This window comes from Austrofundulus limnaeus, unplaced genomic scaffold (assembly GCF_001266775.1).
Source record: "Austrofundulus limnaeus strain Quisiro unplaced genomic scaffold, Austrofundulus_limnaeus-1.0 Scaffold56, whole genome shotgun sequence".
Classification (NCBI taxonomy): domain Eukaryota; kingdom Metazoa; phylum Chordata; class Actinopteri; order Cyprinodontiformes; family Rivulidae; genus Austrofundulus; species Austrofundulus limnaeus.
Window position 1 is genome coordinate 1862131 of NW_013952458.1, and position 20527 is coordinate 1882657.

General features: G+C 38.1%; 1 protein-coding gene across 1 annotated transcript in view; it reads left to right on the top strand.

Moving 5' to 3' along the window:
- LOC106518148 (CUB and sushi domain-containing protein 3) overlaps window positions 1-20527 on the top strand; it is a gene marked incomplete at its 5' end in the record, with an annotated part of 99630 nt that overhangs the window by 52232 nt on the left and 26871 nt on the right. The window contains 12 exon segments of the mRNA XM_014009280.1: window positions 1652-1732; window positions 3694-3807; window positions 3911-4099; window positions 4290-4448; window positions 6968-7156; window positions 7924-8109; window positions 8343-8537; window positions 10675-10848; window positions 12744-12917; window positions 17483-17668; window positions 18442-18627; window positions 18810-18983. Of these exon segments, the coding sequence (XP_013864734.1) occupies window positions 1652-1732; window positions 3694-3807; window positions 3911-4099; window positions 4290-4448; window positions 6968-7156; window positions 7924-8109; window positions 8343-8537; window positions 10675-10848; window positions 12744-12917; window positions 17483-17668; window positions 18442-18627; window positions 18810-18983 (2007 nt within the window).

The window sequence follows — 20527 nt, forward strand, 5'->3', positions numbered from 1 at the left end:
TATATATATAGATTTTGGAAACAAAAAATTCAGATTTAGACATATTTCACTCAAAAGTTGAAGGTTTCTTGTTGCCAGGTCTCTTTTTACACAAATTTGTTTAACATGAGCAGACATGGTCTGTTTTCTTTATTGCRTTAGGATTAAGTTGCACTTTGTCAAAATGCTTAATCAGAAAAGCTGTATTTTGCCCAAAATCTATGGTTTTATTGTGTTACTATTTTAATTAACTAATAAGCTTTTCTAAGAACTCCATGAACTCATTGCTGCATCAAGCTGAGGTTGACATTTACATCAAGCTTATGTTAGTTTTCCAAGATTTTCACCAGACTCTCATACCTAAATAAAGCTTAACTTAACATGGCTTCAAATAAGTTTAACATTTTTTTTTGTTTAAAGCTAAATCTGTAATACATTTACCACATAGTGTAGCTGTGAAGACTTTGGTTTTTGACAGTTCTTTTAAAAATAATTTGAGAGAAACTGAACCATTTTGTTTTATTTTTATTCTCAATGAGCTGCAGAGACGATTTATTTGAGGGGGGGGAAAACTGTGAAAATACAAGATGTTTCCACAATTCCTCCTCTGAGTCCTTCGGTGACCTGACTGAAATCCAGAATGTCATCGTTTGCATCAGAGGCGGCTGGTAAAAGTGCAAATTTAAATTGAAATGCCAAAGAAACCCCCCCAAAAGTAGCATCGATACACTGTTGGGGATATTTATTGTTGTCGTTGTCCTTTTGTTTATTTGTCTTTGGGTCAGGATTCTGAATGCCAGTGCGCCCGTAAAGACATGCAGCGGTGTATGAGGTTGTCACGGATGTGAGGCTCTGAGAAAGCAGATGTGACGTGAATGTGAAGATGGCAAAAAAAAAACGGATGGAGAAAAAAAAGAAGTCTTGGAGCTTAGTGAGATCAATGACTGCTTACAGTGATCTTCTCCTCATGCACAGAAGCTCACAAACATGCACACATTCTGATGTACTGACACACACACCACAGGGCTTTGATATGCATGAGAGCAGCAGATACTATTGGCAGGTCTCATTTTCATAGTCAATTTCATCCTGACTTATAGCCCTCAGCCCACACTCCCCCTCTCGTCCTCCTCTCTCTCTCCGTCCATCCGTCCGTCTTTCAGTCTATGTTTCCATCCGCTCCCTCTGTTAGCGAGTGATCTACGCTCATGCAGTAATATTGATTACAGCCTTCAGCTCAGTAGCTGTGAAGTTCGTTCCTTTTTATGAGTTGGGGCAGTGCTGTATCTGTGAGGCTGCTCTGTTGTTTTGTATTTTTTTTTTTTATTATTTTTGAGGCTTCTTCTCTGACCTGACCATCTGAACCTGAGGGGAAAAAAACTTGGGTTAAACTGATACAACTGCGATTAGAAATCAAATTATTTCGTGTGTGTGTGTGTGTGTGTGTGTGTGTGTGTGTGTGTGTTTCTCTGAGGTTTCTCATGCTGCAGCTGTGTGAGGGGGCATTGCATTTTCATTAGAGATGGGTTAACTTTAATGATGGCTTTATCTTTTTCTAACTTCCAAACTATCTCGTGGTGTACAGATCACACTCCCTTATATTTCACACTTTAGTTTAAAATATCTCTCTCCTTGTCCTCTCTCCTCTCCGGTGCTGCGTCTGTGCTCCAAGCCTACCAATTAAGGGTTTGCCAGCCTCCTCCAGAAGTGCCCAACGCTGACATACTGATGGAGGACGGCGAGTTGGAGATAGGTGAGCTGTCTGTCTACCTGTCAGGCTCCTGACGGGTCAATCTGACATACAAACTGGAAACTTGAGACTTTCTGGTCGCCAGTAAGATAACACAAATCCTCCACTCCTCAAAAAATGCAGCTAAAACACAACATGCTTAGTGGTTTACATTTGTGTTAGTGGGTTCTTTTGTATTTATTTATTATTATTATTATTTTGTCTTTACAGTTAAGCTCTTTTAAAATGAGGTTATGAGCATTTAATGTCTCTTTAAATAACCTGAGTTTGGAGAAATAGCATTTTATTCTGATTTTCTTGATGGTTAGTCAGAGTGAAACCAGAACCAAAGTTGATTTTTAACGTCTTAAAACAACTTTAATTACTTTGAATGATTTGATTTGATTTGATTTATTGATTTAACAGGAAAAGATTACTAAAAATCAAGCCTGACTCAGCATAATTGCTGTTTTACAGCAGGTTCCTGTTCTGCAGCACATAAAACACTCAGAAATACAGCATCACGATCACATCATTATACACCATAGACACAAAGACAAACAAGCATACCAAATTTCAGGAAGGCAGCATTTGCAAAATAGGATGTCTAAATATGAGCACAACAAAAAGTGTCCAGCAGATGGCAGACAAGATTCTTCTTAAAGGGCTGTAGTTTTGAAATGGACTTTATGTTTTGAGGAATGTCATTCCATGCTTTAGTATAAACATAGAAGAAWGACCTCTGGCCGTAACAGTTTTTCAAAGTTGGTAATATCAGTTGTCCTTTTGTAACAGATCTAGTTGAATGACCACTTCCAGAATTTGATTTGGGCAGCAATGCACAGAGAGTTCCATAATTGGCACCTTGGAAGATCTGAAAAAATAACATTAATACCACTATACAAAACATAACACACATAATCACATTCTGAAAAGTCAAGGCATCAGACAATGAAAGAACTGTACAGTGATGAGTCCTACCAGGAAGTTTTTTATGAATTTTGTAGGCCCTGTTGTAGAGCCTAACTATGGGTTCTAAGATTTCATTTGTTGTAAGAGACCAAACAGGTAAAAACTTTAACATTGAGCAGTTATTATACAGGCTTCTTCTGTTATGTGCTGGCACAAAAAAGCAGCATCAGCTCGCTGTAGCACATCCAGCAGCTTGGAGCACTTCCAACAGGAATGATTTGTTTCTGCAGGAATAACTTTGTAATGTGAAATTTGAAGGGCTTTTAAATATGGTAAATTTACACCAGCAGTTAGTTTATCTATCTAGTCAGATTTATACTCTAAAAATTTCTCCAAGCTTGGGTTTTTTAAAGAACTTTCAAAAAGAGCGAACACKGTTCACTTGACAGACAACACAATTTATAATATTTATTTATTTATTTATTTATTTATTTTCTGTGGGAGTGATTCAAACTTTCTGGAATCCATTTATTTGATTTTTTTAAAGGCAGCATTAGATTTGAAAAAAGCATTAACCAACTGCATTTACTGTCAGCAGCTTTCAGAAATTTTTGAGGCCATGTGGGTCATGTAACTACAGAATTCTCTGATTTTGCTGTAGCTGCCTGAGAACATTTGTATGTAAGAAATTTTCTAAATGTCAGTTTTGATAAAAAAAAAGGAACAAATTATTTTCACATTTAAGTATAGTTATTTATACAGCAGGGGTATTCAGCTAAATTGTTTGGGGGGACACTTAAAATTTACAATTTATTTAAAATGATTTATTTATTGTTGTTATTAAATTAAGTTATCATCAACTGTCTGAAGGGAAATGACATCTGGCCTGTGGGCCACCACTTGAATAGCCCTGTTATACAGTATTGAACAAGATGCAGTGGGTTGAAATTTTAAAAAAAAAACTCAAATCTCTAGATTGTTTACACATTTTAGTGGAATTTAATGCCTCAGCTTCACCAACCTGTTTATTTTTTATTTAAAGTATTTCCCTGTTATTGATTGTGTGCCTCCAGGTGACATCATCAGATACAAATGCCATCCTGGATTCTCATTGGTTGGCAGCGAGATTCTAACCTGTCGCTTAGGAGAGAGGCTACAGATGGATGCTCCGCCTCCAATATGCCAAGGTGCTAATTAAGATTTCCAGGAATGGATTCTGACAGCTTTGAAGACAACAGTGTGCGCTCACCTGACGTAGCTTCACCTTCACTTCTTTTCTCGCCCTTCCAGTTCAGTGTCCTGCCCACGACGTGCGATATGACTCATCGGGTGTCATCCTGAGCCCAGGCTGGCCAGAAAGCTACCCCAACCTCCAAATGTGCTCATGGAGCGTAAACGTGGAAAAGGGCTACAATGTCACCATAACCTTTGAGAGCTTCCACACGGAGAGAGAATTCGATGTGCTGGAGATTTTTGACGGTAACAGAACAAAATTCAAAACAAAACAGAAATGAAAGCAGATTTTGTCAGAACCACGTTTGAGCACTTTTAATGCCAATTTTAGGTTGGAAGAGCAGCAAACCAATGACATTTCCACTCTTTCATTTATTTATTTTTTTGTCACTCTTGTTGTTTTTCTTGCACCTTTTTTTCATCCTCTCTCTCTCAGGCCCCACCCCCAACAGTCCAACTCTGGCGACTCTGAGCGGTGACCTGCCCACACCCTTTAACATCACAACCTCTGGGCACCAGTTTCTAGTCCGCTGGTCCTCTGACCATGGCACCAACAAGAAGGGCTTCAAAATTCGCTATGTTGGTGAGTACCAAAGTATGTATCCCAACTTTACTACTATTTCATAATATAATGCATGAAAATACAGATAAAGGTAAAAAGAGACAGACAGAAGAACTGGAAATGCATTCTTCATTTAATAAACTTTATAAAATCATGAAAACAGTGTTGACATCGTTTCTTTAAAGATGTGACATATGTTGAATTTGTTAGTAGAAATTTGTGTAGCAATAACAAAAAAAATGTTCATCTTAAGCCTATCTTCCAGCAAGACTTCTGTCTGTCTCCCTAAACAGCTCACTGAAATGCATTATGGGTTCGTCCTTAATAGGATGGTTCAGATCTTTTGAAGTGGGGTTGTATAGAAAGGTTATGAACAGTTAATATCTAACTTGCCGAAGACAGGTCTTTAAATGATTTCAATTTGGAGAGAAACTTGAATGACGAGCTAATATGAAGTCAAACTGGGGCCAGGAGCAAAATACTTTAGCGCCGTCTTATAACAAGTCTATCCTCTAAAGAATTCTAAATGGTTCAAACAAGCACTAATTTAAAAAAAAACATCTGTCATGGGGCCATAAAGTTTGTTAATTATTTATTTATGTTATGAATTTTTTGAAACAAAAAAAAAAGTTCAGAGCAACTCATATTCTATTTTTTTCAGTTTTATTATTTATTTATTTAATTTTTTTTCAGTTTCGAACTTCTTGACCTGTTTTAGGGGCGGGGCCTCAGATGACAGTAGGTGTGGAATCATGATTGACACTTTTTTTTGTTCAGTTTCAAATCTTTTTATTTTTTAGTTTCTTATATATACATAAGTTTCCTTTTTTTTTCTTTCAGTTTTATTTTTTTCTTTTAAACAAACTTTATGGCCCCTATTTAGCACCACTACCTTTACTATGATATGCAATATGATCAACACTAATAATTCATCAAACTGAATTTTTTCAAATATCTATCTTCAACAGGTAAGATAATAATATTCCAAAACCTTTCCACAGAACTCCACTTGAAAATATCTAAACTGTCCCTTTAAAATGGATCTGTCCTAGGAAAGCTTGATGACTACAGATGGCGTTTTACAGCCAACTTTACATTTGAACAATCCTGCACCTGGGCCTGCTGAGCCTGACTTCAAACTGTTGTGTAATGAGCCATGAGTGTTTTATTCAAGGACATGTTTGATAGTTGGAGACAAGGAGACAATTTTACCTGCTCAGTTTGCTCATTCACTCCACAGTTTCTAGTCAGAAAGGCTGCTTCTTTAACCTTTAAAGCACCACTGCACTGTATGATGTATTATACGCTGAAGAGTAACTGAAAAGCCTCTCATGACGCTCGGTAACCTTCTTCGGTGGACGTGATTAATGAGAGCATCGACGAGAAGAGTTAAACATACTGTGTGTTGTATTAAAATCCCCGTCCCTGCGCTGGAATATGTTTAACCTCCAAAATCAGGGCAATGACGGCCCACTTCTTCTTGTGCAAGATCACAATGTTGACGGACTTCAAAATTAAGGAGAAAATGTAGCTCTTCTGTTAAAATATCACTCCCTCTTGATAGCTTGGTCATTTTTACACACCGAGTTATCCTTTCAGCACAAAAAAAGAAAAAAAAAAGAATTGAAGTGTAATTGAAATCAGCAGGTTAATGCTATCAGCGCGAAACCTGCCGCAGGGAGAAAGGATGGAGATTGGATCTGATAAGTTATTGTCAGGCGGCCGCTTCACCGTATGTACCGATTTTAACTTTTGGGGCGTTTAAAATAAAATCGTGTGAGAGCGTCTTAATTAGAATTTGCCTTACAAAAACCCCGCTGACACTCATTCTTTGTACTCAAACTAAGAGGAACAAAGTACTCACAGCTAAGTGGCACCAGTTTCTTTTTATTCAAAGAGCCAACACAGATTCAGGAACACATAAAACAGGCGTATCTCTAAGAACCAAATCCTGTAAAGAACTTGAGTACGTCTTTTTTTTTTAACGTGACTGAGGCACATGATGTAATTACTGGAAGTTATTAATATACACATTGACATTATACTTTAAGAACCTTTACTTTGCTATTCATAAAAAGGCAAAAAGAGGATTAACTGCAAATTTTGACAGTTACTGAACTCTCTGCCAGGTTGCTGGCAGGACTTCTGCATCCAGATGCCAATATTGTCTGGAAAAGAAAATTAATGTTTCTTGTGGTAGGATTATTTCCTAAAATTTCTTCCAGCCGTTGATGACTTTGTTAGCGGCGTATTCGTTGCACTTTGGCTTTGCCTCTGCTGGTGCACACTTATGGTTCAATAGAAAAGCTACGCCGGGAAAAGTTTTTTAGCCTATTATTTGGAATCTATAAAACTTGTTGCTTTTTATAAATGTTAACCTGTAAAAAGCAATATTTTTTTCCAAATTTTCTTCTTTTTATAAAGGTTGCAGTTAGATTTTATACCTTTGCAGCATGAAGGTTCTATTATCTAAGTTTTCTTTTTTCTAACACTCTTTTTCTTTGCTTTTATAATCTTTATTTTTCTTTTTTTTTTTTCTTCTCTCTCTGCAGCCCTGTACTGCTCCACCCCAGACTCCCCCCTCCACGGCTCCATATCTTCCCAGACTGGAGGTCACGTCAACAGCGTGGTGCGGTGGGCTTGTGACCGCGGTTACCGCCTCATAGGCAACGCCACAGCAACCTGCCGCCGCACTCTCCTGGGATACCATGCCTGGGACTCGCCAGTCCCCGCCTGTCAAGGTGTGTTGGAATTTATGTATAGTTATCACTAAATTCTATTAAAGTTATGTGTTACTATGGCTTACTACAGTAATCTGGAGAATGAATTCTGGTTAAACTTTCTGATTTTTTTAATGTTAAATGTTCAGTTTTATTAAATATTTTCAATTATTTTTGTCTTTGTCATCTGGATTCTGTTCCGTTTTGCTGTATTGCATTACAAGGCTGCAGTATTTTTTTCCTTTCTTTTTAATCCTTATAAAACTAAATCCGAACCTGCTGTGAAATTTAAAATAGTTTTAATCAAGAGGAAAGTTAGGATGAAACGTCTTCACTGACCTCAACTGTAGCTAATTGATAAAGCTGTCAAAATAGATGCATTTATCGTCAATTAATCGGGTGATTATTGTTGCTTTCTCTTTCATTTCCCTTTTTTTTATGAGTGAAAACAACTTTTAACAGCCACTATTGATAGTCAAATGAAGAATGCAATGCAAATTGTCAAAGCTGTGTAAATTCACAATCTATTTAAAGCACCGATGGCCAAAGTTCTGCAGCGTGGACGTATTTTATGAGTAATGGTTTGAAGTTGTGATCAAAGTTTCCTTTTTTGCATATTTTTAGTTGGTTCACTACATTGTTGATCTTGTAAACGATCATGCATATTAATAAGTCTGTTTGAATCTCCAGAAATATTTAATGGTACAAAAACCTACCCGCACTCGCTGACATTTTGTTTGCTTGTTGTCATCTCAGTCGGCGTGCATCTCTCTCTCTCCTCTCCTTAGCTGTCTCATGTGGGCCACCCAAGGCTCCTATAAATGGCGGGGTGCTAACGGCTGACTACTCTGTGGGAACGAGAGTTTCCTATTTTTGCAACGACGGGTACAGGCTCTCCAGTAAAGAACTGACATCAGCCATCTGTCAGCCTGACGGAACATGGAGCAACCACAATAAAATCCCAAGATGCTCTGGTTGGTGACACACTTGGGTATTGGTGCAAACTATGCAACAATATACCAGATTTAGACATTTATACATGCGATAAATAGGCATTTTTTTTTAAAGTTACACAAGCAGCACGGTTCTATGAACTTTTTTAGCTTCACTCTTATTTACTGTCTTGATTTTAAAATGGGACTTATTTTTCCAGGGTTAGATTTCATAAAGCTCTTTTTGTCTCTTCACTCTCCCTCCGTTGCTTTAGTTGTCGTATGTCCGAGCATCGGGTCCTTTTCGCTGGAGCACGGCCGATGGAGGATAGTCAACGGATCTCATTACGAGTACAGAACTCGCATTGTGTTCACCTGCGACCCGGGATACTACAGATTAGGCCCCGCCCACATCCAGTGCTTAGCCAATGGGGTGTGGAGCTGGAAGAACGAGAGGCCGCACTGCCAGGGTGAGTAGGACTGTGATAAGACAATAAAAATAACAAAACCAGTGTGATAGGCCATGGACAAGTGATGAGCAAGCTAGTTTTTAAGTTTTTTTTTTCCAAAATCTATTTATTTTGCATTGTGTGCTATATAGAGACGTTTACTATAAGAAATAATGTAAAATCTGTTAAAATTTCTTTTTTATACATTATTAATGATGTAGAAATTTGACTGACAGGTGAGTTTCATTCTTTACCTGTCACCCTAAAAGGACAAACTTGAAATGTCAGAATAGTTGTCTAAAAACTGCAGTGTGACATGATGGTGGCAAAATACATGTTTTATGTCCAGTCAATGACAAAATGACAATTTTCACCCTGAGGCACTAAAATCCCCGAGTGTGTGATTTCATCAGATGTAAAAAAAAAAAAGCAAAGAAACATGCAGTATGTTTGCAGAATGTTAGCTAGCTTTTAAGCTCATTTACAACAGGTAATATGTTAATTGTTCATAACCTTCCCACACAATCCATCTTTAAAAGATCTGAACTAATGCTTCAATTTATTTATTGCAATAACTGCATCTTAGGAAAAAAAAGCTAAGTGTTTTATTTAATGCAGATGTTTTATTGAAAAGCAACCATAAACTTGCAAATATTTTTTTCCACATTTGGGATGCCTTGTTGTTTTAAAACACAGTAAATCACTGATTTTACAACAAACTGTGAGCAAGTCCTGCTGAGAAGTCTGCAGATGAAGCAAACGGTGAAATGTTGAAACTCTATCAGATGCCTTAAAGGGGCTATATCATGTAAAATCAACTTTTTTGAGTTTTTTATCATGTTATAATGTCATATCAAAAACATGCCCAAAAGTCTTACTTTGACTCATTCATGCATGTTGGAGAAATCCTGTAGTGTCCTGAGGCAGCAGGCAGGGAAGCAAAAACGACAGGTTGGGACTAGAACCAACTTTTGGGACCATCTCCACTTCTGGGATGTGTCTCCAAGCCGAGCTTCCTCATCACGGAACTCACCTCCCCACCCCCCGCCCCGCACACCCCGCCCATGACTTCTGCAGGCTCTGGGCAGTAACAAAGCAAACAATGGGTGAAACTGAAAGTGAAACTGAAACTGTCTGCTGAGCTCCTAACACTACTTCTCACTCAGTGAAGCTCTTTTCAAATTCAAAATATCTTTGAGGAAATGTATTTTCAGATGTCAAGTAAATTGCATCATAGCGCGCTAACCACCACCTCCCCACCCCACCCCCACGCTGAAATGGGTGGGACAGAAGCGGAAGGCATTTCTTAAAGAGACAGAGGCCAATTTCAAGGTGTGTAGAAGAGGAAGTGATGAGAAGATATGTTTATTTTCTATTTAAACATAAAAAAGCATTTTAATAACAACTAAAGGTGACAGATACTTTATTATGGTATAGTATTTAAATGTATGCCCTGGAAACACATGATATTGCCCCTTTAAGTCTATGTTTTGGCATTTGGACAGACTTCAAACACATTTTAGATGTGTTCAGTGTAGGAGTGAGAATTTGGATTACTGCACAAACTGTGTAAATCTGAACCAGTTTAGAAGTCAGAAAGTTGCAGTTGTCTTAATTTTAGCGTTATGGATCATGTGTTTAGAGTCAGTATGATTCCAAACACAGCTCAAAGTCTTGAAACTCAACTCAAATTTTTTTGATCTGGAAAAAAATGAAAAAAGTAGGTGTATCTCTTGTCATTTTTAAATATTTTATTGTATTTTTTTTTTTGCTAATTTGATGCTTTCTAAAGATGACACAGTCATCATTCAAGGTGAAACTTTTATTCTTTCAGTCTTACACGTAACCTCAAAGAGTTGACATTTTACCTGTCATTCAAGCTCTTTCTTCTTGGGATTCCTTGACATTTTGAATCACTGCTTTTTCCCTCCCTCATGGAATATTAAGGCACTTGGATATTTACAGGTATTTTCCTCTCAAGGCAATTCAGGGGGAAGAGGAGGGAGAAAAGCCGTGGCCACTAAATGTGCCTGCAGCTGCTCAGCCTGCCACGATCTGTGGCGTTTCTCACTGAAATGAACAGCTCCTCTAATTAACCCGGCGCTAAACTGGCTCACAGCTGATTTTTAAATTGCTTGTGTCCAACCATGTGTTACAGTCATCTCCTGCGGCGAGCTGCCTTCTCCTCCCAACGGGAAGAAGATTGGTACTCAGACAACATTTGGGGCTACAGCCATCTTTACCTGCGATGCTGGCTTCATGCTGGTGGGGTCAGCTGTCAGAGAGTGCCTGTCATCTGGGCTTTGGAGCGGAACAGAAACACGATGTTTAGGTGCGTAGCAACAGAAAAACTCATCTTTGTACTATTTTACACTGTACACTATGGATTTTTATAGTATAGCTGCTGTTTTTACACTTAAATTAAAGGCTCAGGATGTCCAACATACACCAGAAAAAACACATACATGCAATAAAACACACTACCATTACATGGGGGGGGGGGGGGGGCAGGAAAGATGTGGTTCACGTCAATCTAATGAGGACAGGCACCAAAGGAAGGTCAGTGCCCTACACCTCATACCCGCCTTCACAGCTGCTCCTCTTCGACCTCCTTCACCTCACAGGAAACCCCATACAGTGAGCTTCAGCTGTGTGCTAAACTAATTCAGAATTGTATTTATATATTTATATAAATCACACAGAACCAGTAACTTTTCCTCTGTCAGGGTGGCAGCTAGAGGTAACATGTTATGACAACAAGCTGCCATTTCTCAATGAAGCTTTTGTAAGGCCTGCCAAAATACTTCACAGGTGGGGAGAAATGCAGCTTACACTCGAATATTTTTAATGAAACAGAAACTAAACTGACAATGAGGCATAGTCTTGTCAAAAAAAAGAGGCCATGAACAGCAGCTCTGTTTAATATACTATACATGTACACTAAATTGTCTTGTTTGGGATTCTTGACCAGCCTTTATTGTCTTTTCAGTCCTAAGTGCAATTTAAAGTTGATGTTTGCAACATGTTGCAATTTTTATGTTATTCTGTTCTTCATTATCAGGATGATGTGATCATTTACTTGTATCAAATTTTAATCGGCAACCCTTGTTTGTGGCTGTTGATTGCGGTTGATTTCCGTCACTCTGCATCATATTCAAGAAATCAAAATTGCATTCCCCCCACAACGTCCGATGACAAAGTTAACATGAAGTAACCCTTTTTTTTTCTCTTCTTGTTCCGTTCGCCTTCCCTGGCTGTGTTTAAATTGTTAGCTTTTGCTGACATCAGGGATGCAGTGAAGGTTTTATCTACTGTAAAGAACAAAATCAATACTCAATCCAAAAATCTCTGTGAGCAGAAAATACACACTCCCTTTTGACTTTGTGAAATGGCTTTTAAAGCGTCTTGTGTTAGCACTGTGCATCAATCAGGCCTTTGTGAATGAATCTGTTCAGGGAGTAAAGAGAACCCCAAATGCTGTTTGCTGAGCTTTTTGTTTATTTTTTTTACCGACCTGGGCTCGTTAGGAGTACAAATATGATACATCTTCATTTGGAAATGGAAGATGTTGTCAAAGAGTTTAAGGAATAACTGAGTCATAATTTACTTTGTAACAGAAACTTTTTATTTGCTGATCAAAAAAAACGTTTTATTTGAAAAAGCTGATGTTTTATAATAAAAAACAATACTTTATATGCATATTAAATTTGTTTTCATGGTGCTCGTATGATTAAAAATTTAAGGCTTTAGTTGCACTTACAGTAAGACTACTTTTTTCAAAGTAGTTGGGTTGTAAACACTATAAAACAACAATTATAAGCCACTTCTTACGCACTAAGTGCTATACAATTAATTTACTTACTGTCAAACCTATACAGAACAATGTAGAAAGTATAACCTGCTAACTTAAATGCCTCCAAATAATAGTTGCAACATTCAGCAATTCAGAAAAACAGATATAAATTAAATTGCATTTGCACATATTTATTTATGAATGTACTGTATTAAATACATTTGCCTGCAAAAATAGCCCCAGTTGTTTTTAAGATGAAAAAAAAGTTTTTTGTGAAACAGCAAGTTTTTTTCTGTTTTGTCATTGCAAACGATGGAAAACCAAGAAAGCAAAAAAGCCCAAATATGCGAGAAATTGGTTCAGTGTTCTAAAGGTCCTGCTGCATCAGAGCGAAATATAAATACACTGAATTAATATTTGTGTTTCTCTCTCAGCTGGTCACTGTGGAATCCCAGAGGGCATCGTAAACGGCCAAGTGATCGGGGAGAACTTTGGGTACCGCGACACAGTCGTGTACCAGTGTCTGCCTGGCTACCGGCTCATAGGCTCGTCCGTCCGGATCTGTCTCCAAGACAACCAGTGGTCCGGTCATTTGCCCATCTGCACACGTAAGAACATCGCACAAACTCACGTTTACTCGTCACGGCTCTGAACTTCTGTTTAATCGTTGCCTACGTGAGAAAAGTTAGTCACTGTGAGATGAGATAACCCTAACATGTTTATGTTAATTTGATGATCTACAACCGGTTCAGTAAAAATTATTTTCAAAAAATAATGTGCAACTTTAATTGTTTGGAGAGGATTGTAAGCACAGTTTGACAAAAAGCTCCATTATTTGTTTAAATTTTGATTACTGTGTTTCCCTTTGTTGCTAAAGAGTCAATTTGAAACAACTCATAAATCACTTTGGAGATATACGATCAACACCTCATGTTTTAGGTATTTGGTGTGATAATGTTTTCCAGTCATTTTGAATACCAAAGTAAGGCCAACAGTCTTCTAGTCCCTCGTCAAAACTCTGTAATGTAGCAAGTGTAACGTGATAAAATCCAATCACCCTCCTTGCTGTGAAGCTTAGCACAGTTTTCGTCAATAACAAAGGAGGAGAGCGACTCAAATCGAAGTTTAACTGCCTTGAAAATGGAATGAAAACACACTGAAGTGTATTGACAAGACTTTTTTTAATGGATGAAGCAGAATCAGTCAATGGTGGAAGTCTAAATCACAGTTTGGCCTTGGATATGATGTGATCCAGCATATCATTAATTAAAAACATCTTTGTTGTCTAGTCAAAGCTTAGCTGTAAGTAAGCTAAACTTCACTGTAAGTAAGCTAACGTGTGTGTTTTTTGTGAAGTGCTGTGAACTTCATTTGTTTTAAAAACGTACAAACTTCTAAACTAATTTTAACATTTTGCTATAGTGAAACCCCACAAAGTTGCATCTCACAGTTCGCAGACTCAGTCTTGTGCAAATTTTTTCATGTAACCTAACTACTAGCAGAAATTAGGAATACAATACAGTGGAGCTCATTGTAAGGAATGTCAATTTATTTTTCTCTTGTGCTTTTTGGTGAGTTTTCAAGCTAAATTACTAAGATCAACATCACTTATAAAGTTTATAAGATAAATAACAAAGTAAATTCAATTCCACAAAAAAAAAAAAAACACAGTACGTGATGCATGCTCTGTGCCCATGCTCCACCCAGATGGCAGCATTTCTGCCTTCTAACAGTGCTGTGTGGCGTGCAGCTGCTAATGGTTTCATGTGTGTGTGTTTCTGATTGGTTCTTTTTGCATTAAGATGTCACCCAAATATCTAATATTTGTGTTTTTTCACAATTCGCCAATACTTTGAGATCTTAACCCCTGTGAAAATTTGGAATTCATTTTGTTTGTTTAGTTTCTTAACCAAAATCTGGAGCAGAGTATGTTGTTTGCTTAATCAGTGTGCATTGCCAATGCAGTGCACACTATTGTGATTCGTTCCCCATCCTAGTCATCCTCTATTTCGGCACGCTTCTCCTCCTACATACTGCCATTGTAATTTGTATCTGTAAAGCTCCTGGCCGAATGCAGGCTATGCTTTTTGATGCCTATACAACTTATGGTTTTTGAAACAATATTTTTTAAACTTTTTTGATGTGTGTCAATAGAGCCTTGTATTGGTCCAATACTGCCCCTGATTTATGTGCTCAGCTTGGTACTGCACCATACTTCAATAATATTTAAACTCAGTCCTTCAGTGATCACAACACAAATTTCTTTGTATGTTGATGTTTTACTATAATTTTGTCTTGTAAGCATCTTACATTATATTGCTTTATTGTTGTAATATATTGCAGTTTTGTGTCAACGATAGTCATTGGCAATGTTGCCTCTTTCTACATACAGGAAAAAAAATAACAAAAACACTGGGACTATGTTTTCACACAGCTCCAGTGGTCTCATGGTTAATGCCATGGACTTTCATGTGGGAGATCAAGGTTCAAAACCTAGCTACAGCAACTTTAACAAACTTCAAACTTCATATTGTCATACAATTACCCTGATTACAAACACCTGCTGACTTGACAAGCACAAGCTGGTATAGAAATCACATTTGAACTTGCTCAAAGCTCATTCTGCAAGTCCACTGCTGCTGACAAAGGCATGCTACAAGGCAATACACACTTGTTTTTACATCGTAAAAACCCATGTCTAGTTAGACTAATTATTCATCATAGTGGCAAGTCTGAGATATCAATGGGAATTGTTGCAAAAAGTATGAGCAGTGGTTTTAAATTGTAGCATTGCACCAAAATATTCACAAGACTTTTTATTTGTTGTTGTTTTGGGTAGAAATGCCATACCAAAATGCTCTTGACTTCATTTGATGCGTCTAGTTTGCATTCTACAATGGCCTCTTTTGTTGAATGTGCAACCAATGGTGGCAAGGATCTGCAGATCCACACCAACAGTCTCAAAAGACCAAAGGGACAAATCTGTCATACTGGCCCGGGTGAGATTATTATCAGAGCTTGAGGACACAACAGAAGGCTCTGACGTGTCCAGGCTACTGTGAACATTTTCTAAAATTGGTCAGCCACTGTGAGTGTCATGAATTTCTTTTGGCCACACGCAGGGCACTGTTGAGGTGCTTACGAGGCCAATTACAGGCCTCTCTCCCCAAAAAGTGACAGCCCAGTCGTTGACTAAATTGAGACAATGGAAGGAAGACAGAGACTACACTATGGTAGATGGAGGCTTTTTGTTTTTGTTCATACGACTCAAAAACAAAGCAGACTGTTAAATATGAGGACTTAATAGCAGGCTTTTGTGGGGCTGTATTAGAGATTTTGGAGGCCACGCATCTGTGCCTCTGTGGCCAGGATGGTGTATGCATCACTTGGCGCATTGGGGTGTGTCTCAATGCTGTGCTGCTTTTTATTGAGGTTATTCATGCAGGAGTTATTGAGGGAAATCATTTTACAGCCAAATTATACTGTAATTATGGAGATGAGAAGCTCTTGTTTTCAGACACAAACACAGAATGATGATGAGACCATGAAATGTGTTCGAAATACGTGTGCGTCTGCAGCCACGGGGTATGCTGGCAGTGTTAGATGGCTGGTTGTCTTCGGCGTGTAAACAAACTTCTGATTCATGCAGATCAACTGCCTTTGCTCTCTCGTCGTGTCCTGCCTTCATTTTCTCAGCTCGGCTCTCGCCACCTTTTTCTCCTCTTGTGCCCGTTCTTCCTCTCTTCTCCTTCCCACTTCAATGTTTTACCACCCGGTGATTCTAAATTTTTTTTCTCCTCCCCAGTAAATTCCAAACTGAACGGTGTGAGCGGTGTATTGTAGAGGGGGTCTGGCAGTAGCTGTGGGACGCCTATTTGTGCAAACATCACACATACACTTTAAAGTTCCTGCGAATGAAGTTAACAAGATGAATAATTATGACTCACAATGACAAACAGAGGGCACTAAGTGCTAACACTAAATATGGCAATTTCCGAAATAATGACCTTAAATTGGAATCCCAGCTTTGTCCTCTAAATCATCTGTCAGTCTTATGAATATTTATGAGTGGCTGTAGCAAAGGCAGAATGGAGATATTTGGCCTGAATTTGTGCTCGTTGTGGTTTTTCAGCCAAAATACAGACATGATTGAAGATATTTGAGTCTTGTTTTAGAGAGCTACAAGAACCAGTGGTCAGATTTAGATGTGTTATGTTGCATCTGTGAGTATTTAGGATTTTTAGTGATGGGTATAAAAGAAAAATTTTAATCGCGATTAATCTCACTTATTTTTATTTTTAAACTACTGTGCTACTATGGCTGAATGTGAATTCATTTGTAATAAACACCATGTGTGACACACTATTACCATTTTTAAATGGTGTTTATCTTTTTATGTCCTTATTGTTTATCTGTTATTGCCTATTGTGCTTTTTTCAGTGCTGACAACTGGGACCACTGAATCTCTCTGTCGTTCCTCATATACTCATTTGGAATTACAATAAACATCCTTGAATTTTTAATCAAAATGAAATTATGACTCAAAGATATTTATATCATTTCTCAGGTACCTGTTTTAGATTTTTAAAAAAGTGAATTGCATTTTCAAAATCTTTAAACAAATAAGGCAAAGCAAGCATGTGCTATTTTTTTTTCCATTTTTGTCCCACACACTGAACAGTCTTGTCTGCAGAACCCTTTTTCTGTTTGTTACGGTGGTTTGAAGTGATATTTCAGAACCACTCTGGCGGTAAGACAGTTCAGCGTTGGAGCACTTACAGACAACTTTCTATTTAACCAGCCCGCTGTCAGGAAGAGTTTTAAAATAAAAATGCCATAAAGAATCCGGTAGCTTCCGTCATGTTTTTTTTAGTAAGCAAATAGTGATCAAGATCCCCCNGTGCATGTGTATGTGTTCATAATCAGTGAATGAAGATCAATATGAATAAATAAAAAAAACTTGGTAATGCATGTAAAAAATACTGTATAATGCTGTTAAATATCATCTCCGTTAACATGATGGTAATGAACGTTTCCTCCTTCTACCTTTGAATCAAATAAAAGCTTTATTTTGCTTTCAAAAGGTTTAATTTTAATAATAAAAATCAATCACAATTGTCCCTTGTATTAGTACTCTAACTAATCCACAAATTCACTCTGTTTTTCCTTTAAGTCATCAGCTGTGGTCACCCAGGAAGTCCCATTTATGGCCGTACAGTGGGAAATGGCTTCAACCTCAATGATGTGGTCAGCTTTGTTTGCAATCGAGGTTACGAAATGGAGGGGCCCGCACGTGCTCAGTGCCAGGCCAACCGCCAGTGGAGCCATCCGCCCCCAACGTGTAAAGGTGGGGAGAAAAGTTAAGTGTATTGACCCCTAACTTTATTTATCCCCACTTTTTCACACCACCAGACATCTCTCTTTATTTACCATTACAGTCTATTGCTGCAAGAGAACTTTTCCACCCACCACGTATTCGCCATAAATCTAAACATGATAATATGCAGTTTAGTCTTTCATTTGAAGGCAACTACTGAGGCAACACAGAATCCAAAACTAAAGTTTCCAAGGGGAGAATAAAGTTTGTTTTCTTAAATTTTATTGTGTTGTTTCAAATCAGTTTACATCAGTATGTTTAATTACATATTTTGTCCACATATTTTATACAATTCTTGCTACATCTGTATTTACCTTGTGTTTTGAATGACACATGGTCAAAATGGCATTTTTATGAGACATTTCAGTGTTTGCACTAGCTTGGACAAAAGTTGCTGTTCTTTACAGAATGAAATGTCAATAAATAGTCTACATCCAAAAATGCAGCATGATGATAACAGGCCATAACACTGCTGGGATCCTTGATTTAATATAGACCAATCTGCCTAACTGCATCATCACTTAATTGCCTGCGTTTACCCTTTTAAACATCAGCTTCATTCATCACCTTCCTCCTCACCACATCCTTCTTATTACTCCCTACATTATTGCTCAGAAATGAAATCCAAGGGCGAGATGCTAGAAAAGGGAAAAGGGAGAAGAGAAATGACCCTCCCCGGTTTATGCCAAATAACACATGCGTTCTTCCTGTGTGTCTTTCTATTTCTGTGTGTCTTTGTGTCTCACTATGTGTAGTGGTCAATTGCTCCGATCCTGGTATCCCTGCCAACTCCATTCGGCAAAGCAAAATAGAGCATGGCAACTTTACGTTTGGCACAGTGGTCTTCTATGACTGTAACCCAGGGTATTACCTGTTTGGATCACCTGTACTTACCTGCCAGCCTACAGGACAGTGGGACAAACCCCTTCCTGAATGTATAGGTTTGTAGACCATTTTCTTATATATCATGCTTAAATTTTAAGTGCCACAAGTGAATCTCTTGGGTTAATCGTAATTTGAATCGTCTTTAGTTCTTGATACAAGTCTCAGAAAGTTGAATTAAAATGATTTCTCTATCAGTTATCTCACTCTATTTATTCTTCTATCATCCTCACATCTCTAGTCGTGGATTGTGGCCTTCCAGGGTCTCCCCCTAACGGCATGCTGAGTGGAGATAAGTTTACATTTGGTTCCACGGTTCGATACTCCTGTCTGGGTGGGAGACAGTTAAAAGGAGAATCGTCCCGGACGTGTCAACTTAATGGGATGTGGAGCGCCCCCATGCCCTTCTGCTCTGGTAAGCATTTTAACTCCTGTTGAATATACAGGCTCCAGTGTCCACCCTATCAGGAGCACTGATAGATAGGCATTGCGCAGAAGAGGCGAGACGTCTAAAATTTGTACTCACCAGAGTGGAGAGCAGCTTGTGCCTTTGCTTCCTGCACTTTCTTAAAGCCTTTGCACTGAGTCAGAGGGATAATGGGGGCATGGATGAGCATGCAGGGGAAAGATTGATGCATGAAAAGGAATATATTTGTATCTGTCTGCAGAAAGGGCTCTGGAGCATAACCTCGCCTTACACTCAGACTCGGCTCTCAATCACAAGCGTTTCTCTTCTTGCAATCAAATATCTGCAACTTGTGAACTTTTGTTTGGTGTTATTTCAGAAGATGTAAGGCTGCTTTTTCCTGCGGCTGAGGGATGCTCTGAACTGATGGATAAAAGTGGATAAAACAGGCACTGTCATTGTTCTGTAATTTGCTTTACACGGGCATATTTTCTTCCCACTGAACTTCTGTATATGCATAGCTCAACACTTATTAGGCTAGATTGTCTCGGCGGACAGGATTCTTTCTTACCTTTCATCATGTAAACAAACACTCTAAGTTATATGGTTCTCTGTTGGCTGGCTGGAGGCATGATTATGGCTCTTCAGACTGAAAGGCTCCCAGCTGCTGCTTATATAACAAGCATGGTGAGAATGCATTCCAGACGACTTGACTAAGAATACGCTGTTATTTACAGCAATTTCCCAGGGGTTGCATGGGGGTGAGGAAGGGTAATAGTTTTGGAAGAAATGATTCATGGTTTCTACCTGGCAGGTCTGTGCTAGAGCCCTGCAGAGATAAAACTTCAACCCAGGATAGCTGTTCTAGCTTTGTTATTCTGCAGTGTGGGAACTGATGACAAACTTATTTCTAATGCGATGTTTACTCTTTCTCAAAGAATGCTAATACTATAATTTAGTTAGAAATACACACTGGTATTATAGTTGGTAGTTTATTTGAATGTTGAAAACACCTTGAACGTTTTCAGCCTTAGCTGCTGGAATATTAAAATCTGAAAAACACAGGACACCAGTCTTCTTCAGGGTTTTTAGCGCCAGATCAGATATTTGTTTAAAACGTTGCCAATAACTGTTGGAGTCAACACTCTATCAATCCAAAATAAACTCAAATTCAAACACAAGTACAAATGGTGCAAAACAGTCCCCATTCAACTCAAAGAGGAGTCAGTAACCTGTAAAGTGTGATTTGGTGAAAAACTGCCCATCTAAGGAAGCCAGGTAAAGCAGGGGTGGATTGCACTCAAGTAAGAGCAGCACTAACATTTTTTTACTTTAATAAGAGTAAAACGAGTACTGAGAAACTGATCTTAAAACTGGATTTAATATTTAAAAATGTCGTCAAACTCACAAAAAATAAAAAAGTTTATGTGCAAATTCTGGTGTTTTTATATACTAAAATGAAGAAAATCAATACAAATAATGATACAATACAAAATAAAACAAATCCAGGATTAGAAACACTTATCCAAGTCAATTTATGTATAATGTATGTA